The 22731-nt window shown below is 38.2% G+C and overlaps 2 protein-coding genes across 4 annotated transcripts in view; one reads left to right on the forward strand and one right to left on the reverse strand.

Annotated features, from left to right (window-relative positions):
• Window positions 1-1777: 1777 nt before the first annotated feature.
• Window positions 1778-7051, forward strand: LOC132938070 (uncharacterized). Its single transcript, XM_061004736.1, has one exon. The coding sequence runs from the start codon at window positions 1778-1780 to the stop codon at window positions 7049-7051; it is 5274 nt and encodes a 1757-aa protein (XP_060860719.1).
• A 14813-nt stretch (window positions 7052-21864) lies between these two features.
• Window positions 21865-22731, reverse strand: part of LOC132939122 (insulin gene enhancer protein isl-1-like) — a 53714-nt gene continuing 52847 nt past the window's right edge. For all 3 annotated transcript variants that reach the window (XM_061006144.1, XM_061006145.1, XM_061006146.1), the window contains exon 8: window positions 21865-22586. The gene's annotated coding sequence lies outside the window, so the exon portion shown is untranslated. The remainder of the gene's footprint in view (window positions 22587-22731) is intronic.

Consider the following 22731-nt stretch of genomic DNA (forward strand, 5'->3'; position numbering starts at 1 on the left):
AAACAACTAAATAAATATTACAGCACAATTGACTACTTAAGAGTTTGAATAGAATAAAATCAAGTTTAGAAGTTGTTGTTAATTCATTGCTGTTTTACAGATTGGTGGACGACCAATTTGCAGGATAACTCTATGGCTCTATGCTACTTAACAACTAGTTGTAGGCACCTAAGTTTTAAATACGTATAACTAATTAACTTGTTCAAAATTGGATTTTTATACATTGACATGGAAAATGATAAATAGAATGTAGTTGTTTTGAATGAATTTAAATTATGGAGAAAAATATTTCGAGAAACATAAATACTTGTCGAGATAATAATTATATTATCTGTTAGTGTTGGGTACACAATCGGCGGTTCGTATTTCCGCGCGGTTGTATGCGATATGACTAGGTCATAATGTTGTCACCCTGCCGCCCAGCCGCCGAAAAGTGTGCGAGCGAACTTTGCACCTCCAGAGTGGGGACGGTCTCGCCACAGTCGTGCCTCCAGCGATCCGCACCCGCCGCCATGCAAAAGTCGTCGTCGCTTCTAAGCCGTCTAGGCAACATGTTGTTTTTCCGCCGTCTTGGCACTTTTATTGGTAAAACCACATTTTTAATCAACGCGATCCGGTGAGCCTTCGCTGCTCACGAACTCATCGTGTATGTACGTTTTGTTGTTTTCTTCGCGTTGCGAGTTCTGGCCGTCCGCGCCGACACCGCGACTTGATTTATTGTCCGCCGCCCGTCCGAGCTTCGCAGTGGGACCCCGGGCCGTGGTTGCCCACGTGTTTGCAGATTGAGCCGCCCGTGTTCTTCTCATGTCGCGCCGTGCGTAGTGCCGACAACGTGTATCGCTCGACCGCCTGTGTCGTGATACAACACCGTTTATTAGTTTTTCCGTCGCTCGCCCGACTCGCTGTGCGTTTCGAGCCCTGCTCGCTTCGCACCCACGTGTTCCGCCCGCCCGTCCTACGCAGTGCGAACCGTGGTCAAGCCATTTTTTTGTTGTCGTTTGTGCCGCGTCCCTACGCCGCGACAATTAATGTTTTCGCGTGACCGTTTCGCGATCTCCCTCTAACGGAAATACGAGTTCGTGTCCGCGTCGTCCAACACCTCGTCTTTACGTTTTGTACGCAGTGTCGTCGACCCATTCGTCGAAAGCGACGGGAGTGCAAGTGACGCCAGCCCCGATTGCCGCCCGCAGCTGTTGCAACGCTCCACTGGGTCAACTGCCGCGCCATCGTCGTGGTATCATCTTCCGTCCTTATCAGGTCGTACACACGCGATTTATTTGTCAACAAACACTATTTTCTTTTGCATTTGTATTATTTTTTTTGTTTCTTGATTTATTGATTCACGCGATCGTATGTGATCGCGCTTATAATACTAACCCTAGTCAGTAAGAGAGTCTTTTGCAGAACACCACAATAAATTGTTCTGCACCATATTTATCAACCCATTGTTGTTATTGTAATTAGGTACCTCTCATTCATCACCTTAGCACTCATACATCCTAAAGATTTGAACCTAGCTTTAATACAGTCCACTTTCGATCTCTCACTCTCCCCTCCTTACAGGGCTATCGACAGGTACCTACGACTTAAGTAACTACACGCCCGACACATAACATGTTGGTCGCCGTCCGTGCGCGCACGTATCCGTCACCGGCTTTACAGGTGCAGCCGTCATCCGCACATTGTTTGGTCCTTCGAGCCGGATTTATTTTCGTGTAATTACTTCGTCACAATCGTACCTCATCACGTAATCATTTAATTTCGTATTCGTATCGTCATGGCACCACTAAAGAAAGAAGAGGATCCGGTAAAGGTTCTACTGCGAGGTCGCGTCAAACGCGATAACATATTAAATTCGGTTAAAAATATTCACGCCACAGCATTAGAGGCACGCGCTGATATTGGGAAAATACCGTCGTTAATTATTCACGCTGAAGAACTAAATAAGTTCGTCGAACAATTTCAACATCAACAAGACATCATTATTAACGCATTAATCGACGCCGACCGTATTGCTGAGTTTGAACAGGTTGATCGTCCGTTGATTACTTCCATGGAATCCATGCGTCTTGAAATAAAAACAATTGTCGCGAGTGCCGTTCCTGTGTCTACTTCCGAAAGTAAATCGTCGTCTTCGTCGTTCACCAATTCCGTGCCACAACAACAATTCGTCGCGTTACCTAAAATTAAATTACCTATGTTCGACGGCAACTTACTATCGTGGCGATCGTTTCGCGATATATATATATCACTCGTACATGATAACCAACACATAGATGACGCACAGCGTTTTCATCACTTACTGTCGTGTCTATCTGGTTCAGCGTTGGCTATTATTAAATCTATACCGTTGTCCGCGGCTAACTACCCGATCGCGTGGGACGCGTTGTCCGAGCGTTACAACAATAAACGTTTGTTAGCTTCCGCTCACATGGACAAATTATTCGCCTTTAAACCAATCGCTCATGAATCACTACCAGCTTTAATTGAGTTCGTCAATACATTTAAGGAAAATGTATCAATAATTAAATCGCTGGGGGTCGATGACCTTTCGAGTTTTTTGCTGTTCCATATGTGCTCTCGCGTTCTCGACCCGACCACGTTACAACTGTTCGAATCTAGTACGTCACAGTCAACTATTCCGACTTTTGACGAATTAGTAAATTTTGTGCAACATCGATGTAAGATTTTGGAAAATCTTACAAAATCTAATAAAGTCGGTCGCAACGAAAAACCGTTCGAAAAACCGGATGTTCGCGGTAAACATACCAAATCGACTAAATCAGTGTTCGCTGCTACTACGTCCGCTTCGACTAAATTTAAGACTAGGAATTGTTTATATTGTGATAAGCCCGATCATAGAATATATCAATGTCCGAAACTCACCGGAATGACTGTTGATAAACGACGAGACGTTGTATTAGCTCGTAAATTGTGTTTCGCGTGTTTGAGTTCGAGTCATATGGTCAATACGTGTCCGTCGACCAAGGGTTGTTTTTCGTGCAACAGTAAGCGTCATCACACCCTACTACATCGTGAACAAAATCAAACGTCAACTGTAGATAATACGACTTCGAATAGTACCCCGGTACCCCAACCCACCACGTCGAGTGGTAATTCTAGCTCGTTTGTCGGTGCCGCCTGCACCAATTCTACCGTCGTACTAGGTACAGCGATTGTTCACATTAAAGATGCGTGGGAACAAGTACATTGCGTACGCGTACTGCTCGATAGTGGCTCGCAGATTTCCGCCATGACTAGTGATTGTGCAGCGCGGCTTGGACTTTCGAAACGTCGTTACAAGTCTGACATCGTAGGTTTCGCACAAAGTCCTGTGTCCCACGTTCAAGGTATAACCCGCTGTCAATTTTCGTCACACGTTAAACCAGATTATTTATTCCCGTCTGTTGACTTAGTTGTTCTAAAACAAATTACCACTGCCATGCCAGCTACTCGGTTACCAGCGACCGTGCGTCAACAATATCAACACCTTCGACTCGCCGATGACAAATTCGACACTCCGTCTCGCATCGACGTTTTATTCGGTGCGGATATCCTACCAAGTCTGATCCGCCCACACGCGGGTGTGGAACATCATTCGGGTTTACCATCGGCCCTTGACACTCAGCTTGGCTGGATAATTTTCGGTTCATTTTCTACTCCGAACAAGTCACCTCCAGTCACGCTGACCACCGCAGTCGCTCCGCCCTCAATCGAAGATTTAATTAAAAAATTCTGGTTGATCGAAGAACCCGCCGCACCGTCGTCACCTACCACGGAAGACCAGTGGTGTGAAGAGTATTTTACTAAGTCTACCTCGCGTGATACGACAGGTCGATTTTGTGTCGCCCTACCATTTCGCCATTTGTTCACCGGCCCAACTCAACAGCATGGTACATCGCATCACGGTCTCGGTGATTCGCGTTCTATAGCGCTGAAAAGATTCTATAATCTAGAAAAGCGATTAGCCAAGGATCCCGTGCTGTATGCGGCGTATCGTCAGTTCATGTCCACCTACCGTTCGCTGGGACACATGGTGCCAGCCCCGTCACCGGGCATCTATTTTATTCCGCATCATGCCGTATTCAAAGCCGACGGTGACATGTCCAAAATACGTGTCGTGTTCGACGCATCATCCGCCTCGTCATCCGGTCGCTCCTTGAACGATATATTGTGCACCGGACCGAAGCTGCAAGTCGATCTACGCGATATTCTACTCCGCTGCCGTATGCATCGATATATTCTGTCCGCCGACATTGTCAAAATGTACCGACAAATGTTAATTCGTCCAGAAGACAGGGCATTTCAACATATTTTTTGGCGTGACGCGCCTAGCGACGACGTCGTTGAATTTCAATTGTGTACCATCACGTACGGCCTCAACTGTGCGCCGTATCTAGCCATACGTTGTCTACACGAGCTCGACAGCCAAGACGGTAATCGGTTTCCGTTAGCCAAAGACGTTCTCACCAGAACCGCCTACGTCGATGATATCGTCATCGGCGCCGACACTGAAGAGCTATTGTTACGTCGAAAAACGGACATCGTCGGTCTACTGCGCAGCTGTGCCTGCGAGTTGAGTAAGTGGACCAGCAATAGCACCGCCGTACTCGAGTCTGTTCCTTCCGGGGACCGAGTACAGGCCATATCATTCGACCCTCAAGAAGAACACGCCGTGAAAGTTCTCGGCCTGCACTGGGACACGAACACCGACAAATTTGTTTATCATACCAGCCTTCAACAGACTTCGTCTACGAAACGAGAAGTGTTGTCCGTCATTGCCCGCCTATTCGACCCCATCGGCGCCCTGGGACCAATGCTACTGTGGGCAAAGTGTTTTATGCAGCTTTTGTGGAGCAAGAAACTCGGGTGGGACGATCCGATGCCTGACGAGTTGCAATCCATGTGGCAACAGTTCTGCACAGAATTACCACTTGTGTTCGATTTAAGCCTACCACGTCACATCGAAGCCACTTGTCAACAGGACATCCAGCTGCTAGGCTTCGCAGACGCGTCGATCAAAGGATATGCGGCTACCATTTACCTTCGTCTCGTCGATGCCGCCGGCAATATTTCTGTAAAATTCATTACCTGTAAAACTAAGGTTGCGCCTTTGAAGAGCTCGACCGCCGACGAGTCGCTATCGATACCACGCCTAGAACTGTGCGGTGCTCTGTTATTGGCCCGTACCCTTCACCATGTGCATTCTGTTCTGTCCAGCGAAGTTCCCGTATCTCGTTTGCGAGCATGGTCAGACTCATCGGTCGTCTTGTCATGGTTGACGTCGGACCAAAAACATTTCAAGATCTTTGTAACAAATCGAGTTGCAAAAATAAGTCAATTGCTACCTGGTTGTATGTGGAGTTACGTCTCGACCAACGACAACCCCGCGGATCCAGCTTCTCGTGGACTGTTGCCGAAATCAATGTTGTCCTCGTCCATCTATTGGAACGGTCCTGACTTTCTACGACTTCCCGAAGACCAGTGGCCCCAATCGAGATTTATTCCGCTCACACCAGACCAGCTGCCGGAGACCCGACCGAATGTCATCACGACGTTGGCCGTCAATGTTCATCCGCCTTCACTCGAATTTATTGACCGATTTTCGTCGCTCGGTAAAATGCTGCGTGTATTGTCATACATATTGCGCTACCTGTGTCACCGTCTACGTCGACAACCTGTCCGCGTCGGTCCAATCACGTTTACCGAACGGGAAAGATCGTTATCGATCGCCGTGCAACGCACACAACAAGTTTATTTTTCAGACTTGAGAAAAATGTTAAAAAATGAATCCATGATTTCGCCGCCGTCCCTGGCACAACTAGCACCTTACGTCGACGAAAAGGGTATCATTCGAGTCGGAGGCCGTCTTCGCTTCGCTAGTGCCAGTCAGGACGCGAAGCACCCGATTTTGCTGCCGCGATCCTCACACCTCACCGAGCTGATTATTCGCCACTACCACCTGTCATTTCTGCACGGCGGCTCAAAATTAGTACTGTCAATGTTAAGCCAAAAATTTTGGATTTTGTCGGGTCGCGCTGCGGTTCGACGTGTCATATTTTCGTGCGTTCCGTGCACCCGTCACAAGGCTGTCCGCCCTCAGCCGATGATGGCAGATTTACCGTCCTACCGGGTCCAACCGCATCGACCTTTTTCGCACGTCGGGATGGATTACGGAGGCCCGTTCTTCGTGAAAGAACATCGCCGTCGGAATGCGCAATCAGTCAAGGTCTACTTAGCATTATTCATCTGTATGTCCGTTAAGGCAGTCCACCTCGAAATCGTGTCGGATTTGAGCACGGAGGCCTTCCTTGCAGCCTTAGACCGTTTCGTCGCCCGTCGCGGCATCCCGTCCAACATTTATTCGGACTGTGGGACAAATTACGTCGGCGCCGCGCGCCAGCTGAAAACGTTGTTCCGTGATGCCAAAGTTCAAGATCGTCTGTCATCACATCTGACCTGTGCGTGGCACTTCAATCCGCCCGCCGCCCCACATTTCGGTGGAATTTGGGAGGCTGGCATCAAAAGCACCAAATATCATTTCAAGCACGCCATCGGTCAACAGGTGTTGACATATGAGGAGTTCCTCACCTTGACCACCCGCATTGAGGGTATTTTAAACTCGAGACCAATCACGCCAACATCATCCGATCCGCACGACTTGAGTGCGCTAACGCCCGGGCACTTTCTGATAGGACAGCCGCTTCAAGCTTTACCCGAACCTGACCTCACCGACGTCCAAATCAACAGGCTGAATCGTTGGCAACTCATTCGACAGTGTCATCAATCCTACTGGAAACGGTGGTCACGTGAATATTTATCTACACTACAAGGACGACACAAATGGTTCAAGTCATCTCCGAATTTGACGATCGGTGACATGGTCATCGTTGAGGCCCCCTCTCGACCACCAACTGAGTGGCGTCTCGGTCGTGTCACCGAGGTCCACCCGGGATCAGACGAGGTTGTTCGCGTCGTGTCCGTGCGCACGCAGGACGGTGTCTACAAACGTCCGGTAGTGAAACTTGTGCGTTTACCAGTCGAACCCTGATCTTATCCTCATCTCCCAAGGTCCTCATTGTTTATTATTCTTTATTTTTTTTGTGTGTGCAACAGTCACATTCTCGTTCATGTTATTTATTTATTTGTTTATTGATGAGTGTCAGGTACAATGTAATTTTTTTTAATTATTATTTATTTCCATGTTATCATGTATTTTTTTTTTTTTTCGCACCGTATTTGTTGTAATGTGTATGATCTGAACTTCAACGTCCATATTCATGTTTGATGATCTCTTGAAAGACGCCCTGGTCTTTCAACGCGGGGAGGAAATGTTGGGTACACAATCGGCGGTTCGTATTTCCGCGCGGTTGTATGCGATATGACTAGGTCATAATGTTGTCACCCTGCCGCCCAGCCGCCGAAAAGTGTGCGAGCGAACTTTGCACCTCCAGAGTGGGGACGGTCTCGCCACAGTCGTGCCTCCAGCGATCCGCACCCGCCGCCATGCAAAAGTCGTCGTCGCTTCTAAGCCGTCTAGGCAACATGTTGTTTTTCCGCCGTCTTGGCACTTTTATTGGTAAAACCACATTTTTAATCAACGCGATCCGGTGAGCCTTCGCTGCTCACGAACTCATCGTGTATGTACGTTTTGTTGTTTTCTTCGCGTTGCGAGTTCTGGCCGTCCGCGCCGACACCGCGACTTGATTTATTGTCCGCCGCCCGTCCGAGCTTCGCAGTGGGACCCCGGGCCGTGGTTGCCCACGTGTTTGCAGATTGAGCCGCCCGTGTTCTTCTCATGTCGCGCCGTGCGTAGTGCCGACAACGTGTATCGCTCGACCGCCTGTGTCGTGATACAACACCGTTTATTAGTTTTTCCGTCGCTCGCCCGACTCGCTGTGCGTTTCGAGCCCTGCTCGCTTCGCACCCACGTGTTCCGCCCGCCCGTCCTACGCAGTGCGAACCGTGGTCAAGCCATTTTTTTGTTGTCGTTTGTGCCGCGTCCCTACGCCGCGACAATTAATGTTTTCGCGTGACCGTTTCGCGATCTCCCTCTAACGGAAATACGAGTTCGTGTCCGCGTCGTCCAACACCTCGTCTTTACGTTTTGTACGCAGTGTCGTCGACCCATTCGTCGAAAGCGACGGGAGTGCAAGTGACGCCAGCCCCGATTGCCGCCCGCAGCTGTTGCAACGCTCCACTGGGTCAACTGCCGCGCCATCGTCGTGGTATCATCTTCCGTCCTTATCAGGTCGTACACACGCGATTTATTTGTCAACAAACACTATTTTCTTTTGCATTTGTATTATTTTTTTTGTTTCTTGATTTATTGATTCACGCGATCGTATGTGATCGCGCTTATAATACTAACCCTAGTCAGTAAGAGAGTCTTTTGCAGAACACCACAATAAATTGTTCTGCACCATATTTATCAACCCATTGTTGTTATTGTAATTAGGTACCTCTCATTCATCACCTTAGCACTCATACATCCTAAAGATTTGAACCTAGCTTTAATACAGTCCACTTTCGATCTCTCACTCTCCCCTCCTTACAGGGCTATCGACAGGTACCTACGACTTAAGTAACTACACGCCCGACACATAACATGTTGGTCGCCGTCCGTGCGCGCACGTATCCGTCACCGGCTTTACAGGTGCAGCCGTCATCCGCACAGTTAGGTTAGGTTAGTATTCAGTGCTCCTATAGGTATACCGGAATTCCGTACACTCATTAGGTCACGCATTAAAAGTTATTATACTATACATTCAAATGCTCAGCCAAAATTAATAAACTCTCTTCAATAATAAACGACCTATATTCTGTATGAAAAACGTCAAAGTAAAATATCAATACATGTTAATATTATATGTGTGCCTTGTGCGATAAACAATGAAAAGCGCAAAAAAAATAATGTTAATTATATTTAATTAAAATAGATTTTTATAGGTTTTATTATTTTGTGTTTGGAAAATGTTGTTTAAATTAATATTATTATGTAACTTATGTGTTTTGTTGACATTTGCATGCGATTGTACGATAATAAATTATGTAGGTAAAGTCCACGCGAGCCTGATGTATTTAGCGTCGGGCAAAAAACCATTATTTTTCATAATATTATTATATCAACATTTAAGGAACAAACAACGTTTACAAAACAATACACGTTGATCGACGGTAGTGTTATTATAATATATTATAAACAATTCAAATCATTTATTTTACAATTATACACCCAATAATGGTCCATGCTGCCACAGGTTTTTTAATAAAAAAAAAAATTGAAAAAATATTATTTATGGTTATCCTTGTTTGATAGTTGAAGGTTAGGTATATGTGACTAAACCATTTTTCTAAGTACATTATTATAATGGTTACGAGTTATAACGTAGATATCGCTGAATCGTCAAAGACGTCGACCAAAATATATACTATATAATATTATATATACCGTATACCAGGTATAATATAGGAAGACTTGGCAAAATTAAAAGATGCTATTTAAACGTATATGTAAAAAATTGTGAACATGCGATATGGTTAATAAATAATTTAAGAAATATACTCAAGTCAGGAAATTCCCAAAGTTAATATTTTCATAAAAATGATTATATCCAAAATAAATTTACTCAAAAAATATTAATATTTATATTTTACAAAATTCTAAAAAATAAAGTGCTTGACTTAGATAAATGTTTTTACCATCAAAATTATTCTTGAATTTTTCCAAAAAAATATAAATAAAATTTAAAATTTAAAATTGTCAGTATTAAAAAGTGGGTAAGTGGATATCGCTCTGCTGTACAGTAGGTTACAAATGGGTCACTGTAATGAATGGTTTTCAATTTGAATTCAATGATATAATATCATTGCATACGAAAAACGATTCTGAGCAAGTCAGCCTATGTCAGCCTAATATATTCCTAAATATATTTGATGATATCATTGTGAATATAGTTATTCATTTACGCGGAAGCTTGTTTTAAATTTTCAATCCTTAGTTATAAAAGTTGAATATTTTATAAATTTTTAACTACAAAATCATTTTTAAATTTTAAATTTGATAAATATTATCAAAATTCGAACTTTAAATGCTTATAAAAATATTGTGAATATGTATTTTTTATATTTTTCAATTACTATTGTAACAATATATCAGGAACCTTGTATACAATTTTTCACGCGTTTTGGCCCAACAAATAAAATTTTATTAACATTTATAGAAAAAAAAAACTAAAAAAAATTTGAAACTGAAAATGTTCGTAAATCACTCTAAACAAGTCAAAATATTTTGAATATTGTATCATGTATAGCAAATGCTAATATAAACATTAAGTAAACACTTCATGTATCTATGGTTATTTGTTTTATAGTTATGCTAAAAACCAAAATCAATTTTGTTGAAAAGCGATTTTTAAATTTAAAAATTACTGTTTTTCCTTAATTTTTGTTTTGTGATAACTGCATCATTGATTTACAATTTTCTGGGCGAGAACCTAGTTAAAAAGCTCAGTTTTGAAAAAATTGTGAATATGTATTTTTTATATTTTACAACTACTATTGTAACAATATATCAGGAGCCTTGCATTAAATTTTCACGCTTTTTTACTCAACAAATAAAATTTTATTGATACTTATAGAAAAAAAAAAATTGAAAACTGACAATGTACGTAAACAGCTCAAAAAGAGTCACACTATTTTCAACATTTTATGGTGTATAGAAAATGAAAATATAAACACGCAGTAAAAGTTCATGTATCTACAGTTATTCGTTTTTGAATAACAATAAAATAACAAAACCGCTATATGAGAAATCGAGTGAATATCCAATATTGTAAAAATATAAACTTCAAACGCTCATAAACATTTAATTTGAAATGATTGTAGACGTTTTTTTTTTGATAAAGGTAGACAAACTTATAAGGAATCTTGTATTACATTTTCAAAACTTAAATTTAAAATGAAAAATTTTTATGAATTTTCAACTCAAAATAATTTGCTAATTTTCGTGATTTTTCAGTATTTTGTCAAGATTAGAACTTTAAATGCTTATAAATTAAAACTGTGTCTAAGGATTTTTAATATTTTTCAAATGTTAATTTTTAAGTGAGACATGAGCATCATTAATTTACACAATATATTATATACGCATAACTTACTAAAAAATTAAACTATCATAAAAAAACCACATACAAACACAGATATTGTACTTACCATAAAGTTTCATAATAGATCGATTCGATTTAATTTTTAAACTAACGGAGCTAAACGCGCTTTCCTGAGCGTAAATTTGATGTTACTTACTTGTAAGACGAAGACAACAAATGGCCGTGTAGCGTCCTCTTAAAAACAATATGTGGACCCGTATGTATCCAATTGCTGGCAAAGAAGGAATAATTTAGAGATAAGGTAAATTACAAAAATATCCGTAATAACAAGTTACCTATATGAAAGGTCAATAAAGGCTTAAATGGTAAGGAAATGTTAAACGGAGAGTGGCAACATACAAAACTAGACCAATATTATGGAATGGCAACCTGCAGAAGCGGTGTTTGGGAAGTTCCTTATAAAAAGGAATTCGTTCCGTTTCTTGTTCTTTTTTTAAAAAAAAGAAATTCGTTTCGTTTCTTGTTCTTTTTTAAAAAAAAAGAAATTCGTTCCTATAATATGTAGGTACAAGTAATAGATACATATTTTTTAATTCTATTTTGAGATTTTCTTCAAAATTAAATTGTTGGCCAACGGTATGTCGACTGTCTTTATCGGTTATTCTTATATATAATTATATTTTATATAGGTACTCATTTCTATATACATTATAAATGTATAACTTTTAACTTATGAGAAATATTAATAAAATGACTAATGACTAATGAACGATTAACGTCGATACTCTATAACAATGACTCGTTTACAATATACATTATAAGTATACACATTAAAAAAAATATATATTAAGTTCAATTATTTACATATCTGTATTTTTCCTTGAAAAAAAGAACTCATTAATTTACTCGTTTTTTTATATATATAATAAGGAATTCGTTCCAGGAATCCATTCTTTTTGGAATTCGTTTCTTCCGAGGACTGGCCAGAAGGGAAGAAACCTAGAGGGAGACCAAAAAAACGTTGGATAGATGGCATAAAACGAGACCTATAGAGATTGGATAAAGCAAACTGGGATGAATTGGTCCAAGATCATGGAAGTTTAAGAGAAGTAATGACAGTGGCGACGAAAACTCTTACAGAGCCATGGCCCATAAAACCATAAGATGATGATGACATAGGTGCCATGTATTATGGTATACAGATACAACATTTATAATGACATTTAATAGTATTAATATAGTTTTCGAATTATTCTGTTACGTTATTAATTATTCGTTTTGCGAATATTAGATTCTATTCGTATAACCACCTGCAAGCTAAGATTATGTGCTGGCATTTTCGTCTATAATAATACATACTTATCATTAATTTATTTTTGTTGCGTATTGTACTTTTATGGGTCGTAAATCGCTTGTAAATAACAGGTCACAGGATATAATATTATGTTTATGCCAATATTTATATACTTATGTAAGTAAGTAGTAACTATATGGCTATTTGTACCTATATGTACTCAAGGATAAAATGATTTGTTTAACACAGTAGGTATTCATTTATATTTTATAGCTGATTTGTTGGACACGTATATATATATATATATATAATTATATTATTTTGAAAATAATTCAAGCTGAACAAATATACTTTCATTTAGTTCAACCTAACCCAATCTAAGTTTATGATTTTGTATATTACATTATATTTTAGATTACAATCACTTCTCAAGAATGATAAAATCTTTAATATTTAATTCAACTGTTTCAAAAATAATGTTACATCCGTTTGTTGGTCCACGGAGTGTACGAAATATCGTATACATCCTAATATCCTATACACTTTTAAATATAGGCCGTGATCGTTTAATAAAATATGTACGTACAATATCATTTCATTTGAAACTGAACTTAATATAGATGTATACATTCTTTAATCTACGGTGTGTGACTGTGGACAAATAAGTTAAACATCGTAAAGTAGTCACATTTGAAACTTAGTGGATAACAAGTCTTTAAAATGCAGTCGCGTATACATTATTTATGGCCAATTCAATTTTCTGTTTAACCACGAACAACTCACTTTATAACGTATCCAAACTCTTAAGTGTAGCCATATGTTTTGGATCACTGCCATTTGTGGAACCACTATGTATTGTATAATATTATAATATACAACCCAAAAACGGCAACTGGCCCTTTTGTCGCAATGATTACTCTAATTAGTACATTGCGTTCAGTTAAGTAATCGTACAACAATCGGAGAGAATATAATATTGTGGAATGCGAGATATTAGTATTGAACGATTTACGAGTTGTCGGTACCTCACGCGATGACTGCGCAGTGACATCGACCGCGGTAGTAGCTGACATGCCTACCGCGGGGTATATAGTATTAGAGGTATAAGCTAACTGCTAAGCCAATAATAAGTTGGCAATTGGCGTAATAATATAATATTATGACAAGTCGGTCGGTAAGGTCGCGCGACTTCGAGTGTGTCCTAGAAATACTGGTTTTGAACGTAGTTACGTAGGTAAGTAATCGTGTGGTGCAATGAGTAATATATGACAAATGTGGACAAACAGTGTCGAACGCGATGGAAGAAATAAATGGAAAGAAAACATGGGAAATAACTCATTAGTATATTACATGAGCGCACTGTATAGGGTATATTTTCTCGGACAAATCGTCCTGTACTAAATTATAATATTTAATATTATTAATTATAATACTGACGCATCGGTTGTTCTTGTTCGACTGCATCTTAAATCGCCCGGAAATTCTTGGGTGACACGTCATAATATATGACGATATTGTATGCTGTACCTACCTACATCACACATCGACTAGGTAAATAATAGTATTATAATATTGAATATCAATATTATAATAGTATTATAATATTGAATATCAATATGATAGGTATAATGATTGTAGGAATAGCTCGACAGTGCGCCGTACTATATTTTTATAATTTTGAAATTGTAGGTACCTATATATTCGACATTAACGCAAGGCAATAACGTATTAATAAATAGGTTATTATAAGCGACATCGACCGGACGAAATAATAATTATAACTTACTTATACGTGTCTATGTAAATACGAATCGAATGTAAACATTAACAAATCACCAAAAATAAACGATTGGTGTATTTATGCGGACGAATATATTATATAGTATATAATATTACTATTTACTTAATATTTATATTTATACTATGATTTTATTGATAATTAGATTTAGATCCGAATACATCATGTCATCTATATTCCATAATATACATCCTACCCATATATTTTATGGACACTGATCTGTATACATTCACATCGAACACGTATAATATATTTTATAATTATATATTTAAATACACTCTGATCTTGCAGTATACCGTATTTTGGCGAACTTCTGAGGGGTATAACCAATTTTTATATTAAAATATATTTTAATTTTTAATCATCAATAGAAATCCTATATAATATATATATATATATAGGTCGAGCGGTCTAACGCGGCGGATTCGGCACAGCCGGTCCGAGTTCGATCCTCGACCACCGGGCGGCATTTTTTTCCGTGCAAGTCACGGTACCCGGAGAACAAGTGCCGCCATCCCCCACCCGGGCATGGCAGATACCTACGTGTGCCCAAATTAAAAATTCTGCCTAAACAAATCACGAGTAAACAAATATACAGTACCCCCCCCCCCCCCTACAGTACCACAGGCTAATGACCTGAGTAGTCGAAGCCTTAACCCAAATAAAAAAAAAACATATATAGGTACTACAGTACGGAAACAAATAATTAAGCTGTGTGGAGTTTTAAAGTAAAAAAACAAAAAATTCTAAAAATTCACAAATTTAAAAACTTTATTATAAACTATCATTAGGTAGTACAATAATTTTAACAATGTTATCATACACTGCAGTCTTCGTGAACAAGGTTAATGGGGTTCATTCATAATCTCGCATGCGTCGTGTTTTTTTTATTTAGGTAGGTATATTATATTTCCGCGTAAGACCCAATTTTATATTTTAATTGTCTGCATTTTTTTTTTCGTTTTTATAAACGTCTGCAGTTATTGCATTTTTGGTGACAAAAATCCACGTATGTGAATTGACGAAATCGTATACCTATATAATTTAGGTATTATAATAATCGAACGTCATGAAAATGTGTCGTAACTTTTTCCGTAATCATTGCATTAAGCATGCAGTGCATGCATGCTAAGACAATAACGACAATTGAACGTTTGCAAATATTTAGGTACAATGGATGATGTTACGTACTTAATGTTAACATTCTGTTACCATCAATAATATTGCCATTTACCTACACAATACGCCCAATGGTCTTAATTATACGCGTCAAAATATCGAATTTTGGTTCTATGTATTGATACATACCTTTAGATAATGCGTGTTATATAGATACAGCCTGCTGGGTGCAGAGTGCAACTGGTGTCTATATACCTCTATAATCAGGTTACTATTACCACGAGTCTCCGATCACGTCCACACAATAATCCTCTATAGTAATCCGTCCGAGACAAGTCTCTGTCCACATGGTTATATAATGTTATAATTTAAAATAATTAATAATAATTGTTATTAGATAGTCACTATCGGGAGTTGGGAGGTGATAGAATTATGTAAATACTAAATAAGTCGAAACACGACCGAACAGTGCCGGATTAAACATTTGTGGTCCCCTATAAAAGCAGTGAAACAATCGAGCCTCCCTAGTAAATGATTTCCAAAATAAAAGAATTTTACCGTCCAATAATTTATTAAATAACCGATATTGATTATAACCAACTAATAAAAAAAAAACAGTTATTTAATTATTTTAAAAGAGACTTAGTTTTTCAATAAAATTATGGAAAGTGAATTACGCACAATGTTCTACCATACTCACTAAAATGAATCGTGTTGTGAAATCGAACCTAATATATGCACTAAATATTGATACTTAATAAATATAATTTACTACATTTTTTCACTTCAAATATTAATTCTTCTTAATTTTTTATGAAAAATTCGTTAAGAATATATTTGAATATCTATTTTTTTTTCAATTTATCAGTAGGAAACAAGCTGTAAACAGTAAAAGAAATATTTAATATATAATATATATTTATTTTAACTTTCCTACCTATAAAAACTTAAAACTAAATAGAAACCACAAGAGTTGACATACATACAATAAATGACAAAAAAAAAAACGACGAAGACGTCACTGAAAGTGGTGAATGTTAAATATCGGAATATTTCAAATTAAAATCAGCTCTAAAGAGTCTAAGAATAGATGAAAACATAAAGGTATTTGTTTCGGTTTTAGATAAAAAAAAAAGTATTATTGATATACATATAGCATGATAGACAGTCCCTTCTAAGAACCGAATGTTTAAGCCTTTAAGGGAAATTTATAGATCACTATTATATTAATTTGCAAAATAATGCTTAGTGATTGGCGATTGTTTATGCAACCAGGCATTATAGTACTATATTCTACTTGTATAGTTGTATCGTATATAATATGCATACTATATTATAGGTTTGATGTCGATGAAGTTTATTTATTATTTTTATGTTAACGTTCAATGCGATGATTTTCCTTCTATACTCAAGTCGCGTTTGTTCCAGTATTGTGTTTGATAAAAATTCCATGGTAGAGGCCTTAGATCATAAACAATGATATACATATTATTATCTGGTATATGATCAAAGAGACAAATAAAAAAAATGTTTTCATCTTCTCGTCAAAAACTTCCACATTAATATCTACGCTGTTGATAATGATTACCATAATTATTATTTTGAATATGTTTAAAATTATTATAAAAAATAATCAACGAATTCCATAGAGTTGGGGGAGCACCCATCGCTCTTTCTAATCCACTAGTATTAGTCGATTTTATTGCACACAAGAATCATACAATAAATTGTTTTGTATCTATAGATAGTTAACTTTAGATAACTTTGGATTGTAACTGTATAAAGTTTTTCAAAATTTTAGTTTCCATTGCCATCCATTATAATAATATATTATTACATTATTATATTATTGGTACATGCATTTTCTTGCTGATTTTATAGGGTTCACAGTTTTTCGATTCACGAGTGGAAGGTCGCTTATCATTTTTTTATCATACCATACTATTATTGCATTTCTGTTTCGGACTCATATACGCATATTCCCTGTTTTATGTATTTTCATTGTATAATACCTACCTATTTCGTTACATATTATTTTTATTATCTCTATAGTGATCATCGTGACATACATTCTGGATAAGAACTTGAATATATTTTATTTTGTATGGTTATCATTTATCCTTCCAGGGGCGTTTGTATTATTATGAATAAAAAAATAAATACTTATTCGCGTGTTAATATACAATTGTTTTTCGACGAGCGTATTCGTTTCCGGATACAACGGAACTTGGTCAAAAAGCATAATATACCCTATACACAACCTCGCGCAGCGTATAAATAAAAGTGTACACTAGAGTACATTTACAAATACACAGCAAGGCGGTCGCTTATCGATCGGGAGGAAGTGTTGTGGATGTCGGTCGCGGGTGAGTTGCAGTGTGGTGTGTGCGGGGTGTATGAGGCCGCGGAACTACGCCTAAACCACCTACACTAAACGACTTGACGCGCGCGAAACTTTTGACTTGCGGTTTCGACGCCTTTATATAAATATATACAAATATACAAACTGAGAGTTGGCAGTGCCGGTGTGCACTACAGTACCGCTCGACAGATATAATATAATGTTTACCTACACATTTTATAATGTATTATATTTTATAAAATTATATACATATTATACATTTTGTCCGAGTAGGTGCCTAGAAAACGTGCTTGAAAATGTGAGATATATTATATTTTAATGTAAACACGCAATACTAATTTTCTCAATACATTTTTTTGTTTTCACCAAGTTTAAGTATATATACCTTTATGTATACCTTAGGTATTATTATACCGTTCGATTCTATAAAGATCTAAAAAGTCACCGCGTTATAAAAACAAATCCAACCTAACCTTTAGCCCGCCATCGTACAAATAACGACGTATAAACACAGATAAAATATTATACTGTAACGCACTAGCGTTGTTGCAGTATAAAACTTTCTGGATTGCATTCTGCTGCAGTACACGTGTGTATATATATATATTATACATTCGGTTTTGTCAGGCATACACAATACATTATAATATATTGAACATACACGTACCCATATATGTATATATAAAGTCGTATACTGTGTGTGTGTGTGTGTGTATGTGGGTGTGTGTGTGTGTGTGAATAGGTATAGTCGGTACCATCGAGGGGCGCGAGTGAACGGGGGAAAACCCAAGCGATGTCCATCAATCATATAATATACCGGGCGGCGTCCCCAGCCGGAGGGTGAGGAGCGCAGTGGTCGTGGGCGGACGCGGTGGGGTGGAGTTTTTCCGAGTACGCCCTCGGAAAATACATTTTTCATGACCCTTTTAGGGGGTAATCGGGCGCGGTACCACACCACACCACACGCACACTGTATACGTCATATACATCCGAGTATAAATACTCACTCACACACGCACATCACGTGCGTGTTATATATATACACACACACACACACAAACGCGTATATTATTCGTTCGCATTTGGACCCTCTATATTACCACGGTGTATATATATATACCGCGTACGGCGAAATCAAGACCCATAACCGCTATAGAGCAGCAGCAGCAGCAGCAGCAGGAGAGGGCGTCGGCGTTTTAAAAACTTTTCTTGCCCACCGTATACATATTATATACCGTACATCGTCCGCCGCACAGCCACGGTCCTCTCTCGCCGACACTATTTCCTCATACACGTTTTACGACGCACTATATAGGTACTCTATCCGGGTCGTTTATTTCTTCAAGGTATATATACACATAAAATATACAACTATATTATGTACGCTGCTGCAGTATTATATACTCACCGTACGCGCTTCACACACACCCTCTCGGATAGATGTCCGGAATGTGCGCCGCACACGTCCCGCCGCACCCAACCCGGGAGGAACGACCGAGTGAGATATTATTATATTATTATTATTATTATTATTATTATGATATCGTCGGGTGGAAAAACGAGAGTGTCTAAAAAAAGAGTCGTGACCGTTCGCCGCCACGGCGTGGCAGTGCCGTCTTCGCGACGACAAATTTTATTTCTGGTCTGCAGCATCGTATACCTACACCAAAACGAATTTATTTATGACAGTAATTATACCTACGTCTCGATAGTGATAATGACGTCATGTGTGAAAGTCGTTCGTACGACTATTTATCACGTGGAGCCAATTTTCTCGGTGACGACAATAACACTTTGCGTGCTGTCACCAACTCACAACGAGCGATTTCAATTTTCATTCTAAGAACACACACATTGCGCAGGTACGGCGTTAATTTAGTCATATTATATACGCGACACGCGTTTGTACGAGTTTTGACACGATTCGAGCAGTGTGTGGAAAACGATAAAATGTCTGTAATTTATTTACTTTATTAATTATTTCAGTTTACCTATATACTTATACTACCTACGTAATATGGGTACCGAAAAAGAATTACAGAAATCCGTGTGCCCAGCGTATTATAGTGTGTATTGTTTTATTACTGCTGATGCTTGTCGTTGTATACCATGTTCGGATCATCGACCGACCGTCAATCGTGAGCGCCTTGGAGCCTATAGGAACATATTAATATTATTTTGAAATATTATTATTATTGCATTTCGCAAGATCGCCAAAAACTATACGTACACCGATAATCGTAGCTATATATAGGCAATATATTAATATTGATCGCCCGAGGACAAAGTACGACGATGCCGCGGTGTAGTTATTTGCATTCTGTACACGACGTCGAAATTATAAGCGTAGGCACATAATATTATTATAGTCAAATAAAGGAATTGTCGGGAAATCTGCTAAATTTTTTTTTGCGACCGAGTTATAAGAAACCGTGCGAAATTCACATTTTAACTATTGCTATTAATGTGAAATCGACGCCAAGCTCTCCTACCGGCTTAAAATCCACACTCAACAGTAAACTGTGCATGTTGACACCAACGCGCGTATAGAATAACTACAGATTTCTAACTGTGTGTAGTTGTGGGTCATCATCGTACATTGCGGTGGCCATCATCATTATGGCGGGGGGAGGTCCCGAGTGTGTCCCGTTTTTAATTTGCACCTTTTTCATAGCCCGAGTTCGTAACATAACCTTTAGTCTTATCCACAAATTATATTGAATAGCCCGGAGTCCTCCGGTCCGGAGCCAAAGACTGAACTGACGATCGACTATAATAATATTATATAAATGTGCAATTATAATTGTATCACCACTACCTTGGCCTAAATGTATTATTACTATTACTACCTATATTATTAAATACAACGACTATGATCGAAATAGTGAGGAAATGGAATTTTATTTTAACTCCGAATAATAACAGAGCACGACTACGGCCCATTTAGGTCAGTAGGTGTAAGTAGTGAACTGATGCGCAAATTAGTGCCGTAATGGACAGGTATAAATAGTTACGCGTGTTTTTAGTTTTCAATATTTTCAAATAATGTATAGGTAATTAAATTATAGAAACATAAAAATTAGTAGGTACATCCAACCAAACTTAAAATGTGCAAAAGAATGTGGGTATAGACCAAAATAATAATAACCATTTTGTGGGATACCTCGGGCAACTCAAGCGAACAGGGGCGCTTCCGGGCTTCGTCAAAAATATGATATTATTTTCTAGGGGCGTCTTGTGCCGATGGTCACACTGATGATATTCGTCTCGGTTGGCCCACAAATTTCGTTCGCGGTGAGTTTAGACTTTAGATAGAATTTATACGGGCACGTCCTATCCATTTGACGTGTCGTCGGCAACGTTATCATTCGGCGTGTCCCACATATTCTGTGGTCTGACTGCGAACAAACCGACTGTTTACCTGTCCGCCGAATAATACGACCCACAATCGAGGAAAATATAATACGTGTGTGTGTGGACGCGCACGCTGGTTGAAACGTTGGTACATGTCTTGGTTTATTACTATAATATGTGCAATAAAACGTGTTTACACCTACAAAACGATGAACCAAACTACTATAATATTATAATAACGTTGGCCGTATTTTTTTTTATCGATATAGTAAACGGTTTGATTGAGTTAGAGGTACTCGGCCGGCGGGCGTATAATGCGAATAATACGAACGTTATGATGATCGAAAATTAATACGTTACATAATAATATGACAATTATTATTTAAAGGTCAATCGCCGGCAATAATACCATAAATACCGTAACATAATATTATATAATGTGTACCGATGACAAAATATGTTAAACGCACGTGACGTGTAATGAACTTACTGTAACAACACATAGTTTTTTGATATATGATATTAATATTATTATTATGTACATAATATTATATCATATCATTATGTCGGTAACGGTCAACGGGTAATTACTTAATATTATTATTATTGCTTGCGCACCTATTCAAATAAAACGAATTTGTCCAACAAATATGAGAACGATCGTGCGATTGTTATAATATATGTATTGTACCTAAATGTGCATGTGCCGCATTTGTCAGGCGAGTCGACAGTTCTCGTTCGTTTCATATAAGTTTTCTGATGGTGTTAATAATATTAATGAATAATAGCGTTTATTTGGCGGGTAAAAAATTACTAACAACGCAATGGATTTATGCATGATATATATATATATATATATATACGAACATATATAATTATATACGAATACTGAATCGACACCAAAGGAAAATAATTCATGTTCATAATATGTTTTTAATCGGTTTAAGTATAAACAAATTAGCCAATCGCACTAACAAGATTAGTGACATTAAAAAAAAACGAACAAAAACAAAAAAAAAACAAATAAACATTTTGATTAATAAAAATCTAATGAATTTCTTTCATTATAATATTATATTTACACGAAACGTACAACAAATATTACACACAATAATGAAGCGCGCGACAGCAACACAGACAGCCCTCCCGCAACGACCGCTGCTGATATCCGGAGATTTCTCGGCTGCTCGTCGTTTTCTTAGATTATTTGGTTTACAAAGATATATAATACAATATATAATATATAAATATATATATATATATATACACTCCATTCTTATATTTTTATAATATAATATATATTATAATTACAATATTATAATTATCATTATTATTATTATTGTTCATTAATCATTATATCATTATTATTATAATTATTATGACGGTGAAGGGTTCACCACGCGTTTATACATAACGTCGTTATTGGGGAGCGGGGTAGGTAAACATGACAAGAGGATGAAGAAAATACGTATAACAAATATAGAAACAAATTAAAGATAATAATATATAATAGGTGTGCCAAGAAAAGTAGGTACGGGTAGTCATGCGGACCTGAAACACAAAATGAAACGAGACAACATTAGTAAAACAATGGTTATAGGTTATATGAAATACGCATTCGTGGTTTTATTGCCATGGCGCGAAGGCAAACGCCGTCGAAATTATACAAGCGCAAAAGTGCAACTTTAAATAGGAT

This window comes from Metopolophium dirhodum, chromosome 2 (genome assembly GCF_019925205.1).
Source record: "Metopolophium dirhodum isolate CAU chromosome 2, ASM1992520v1, whole genome shotgun sequence".
Lineage (NCBI taxonomy): Eukaryota > Metazoa > Arthropoda > Insecta > Hemiptera > Aphididae > Metopolophium > Metopolophium dirhodum.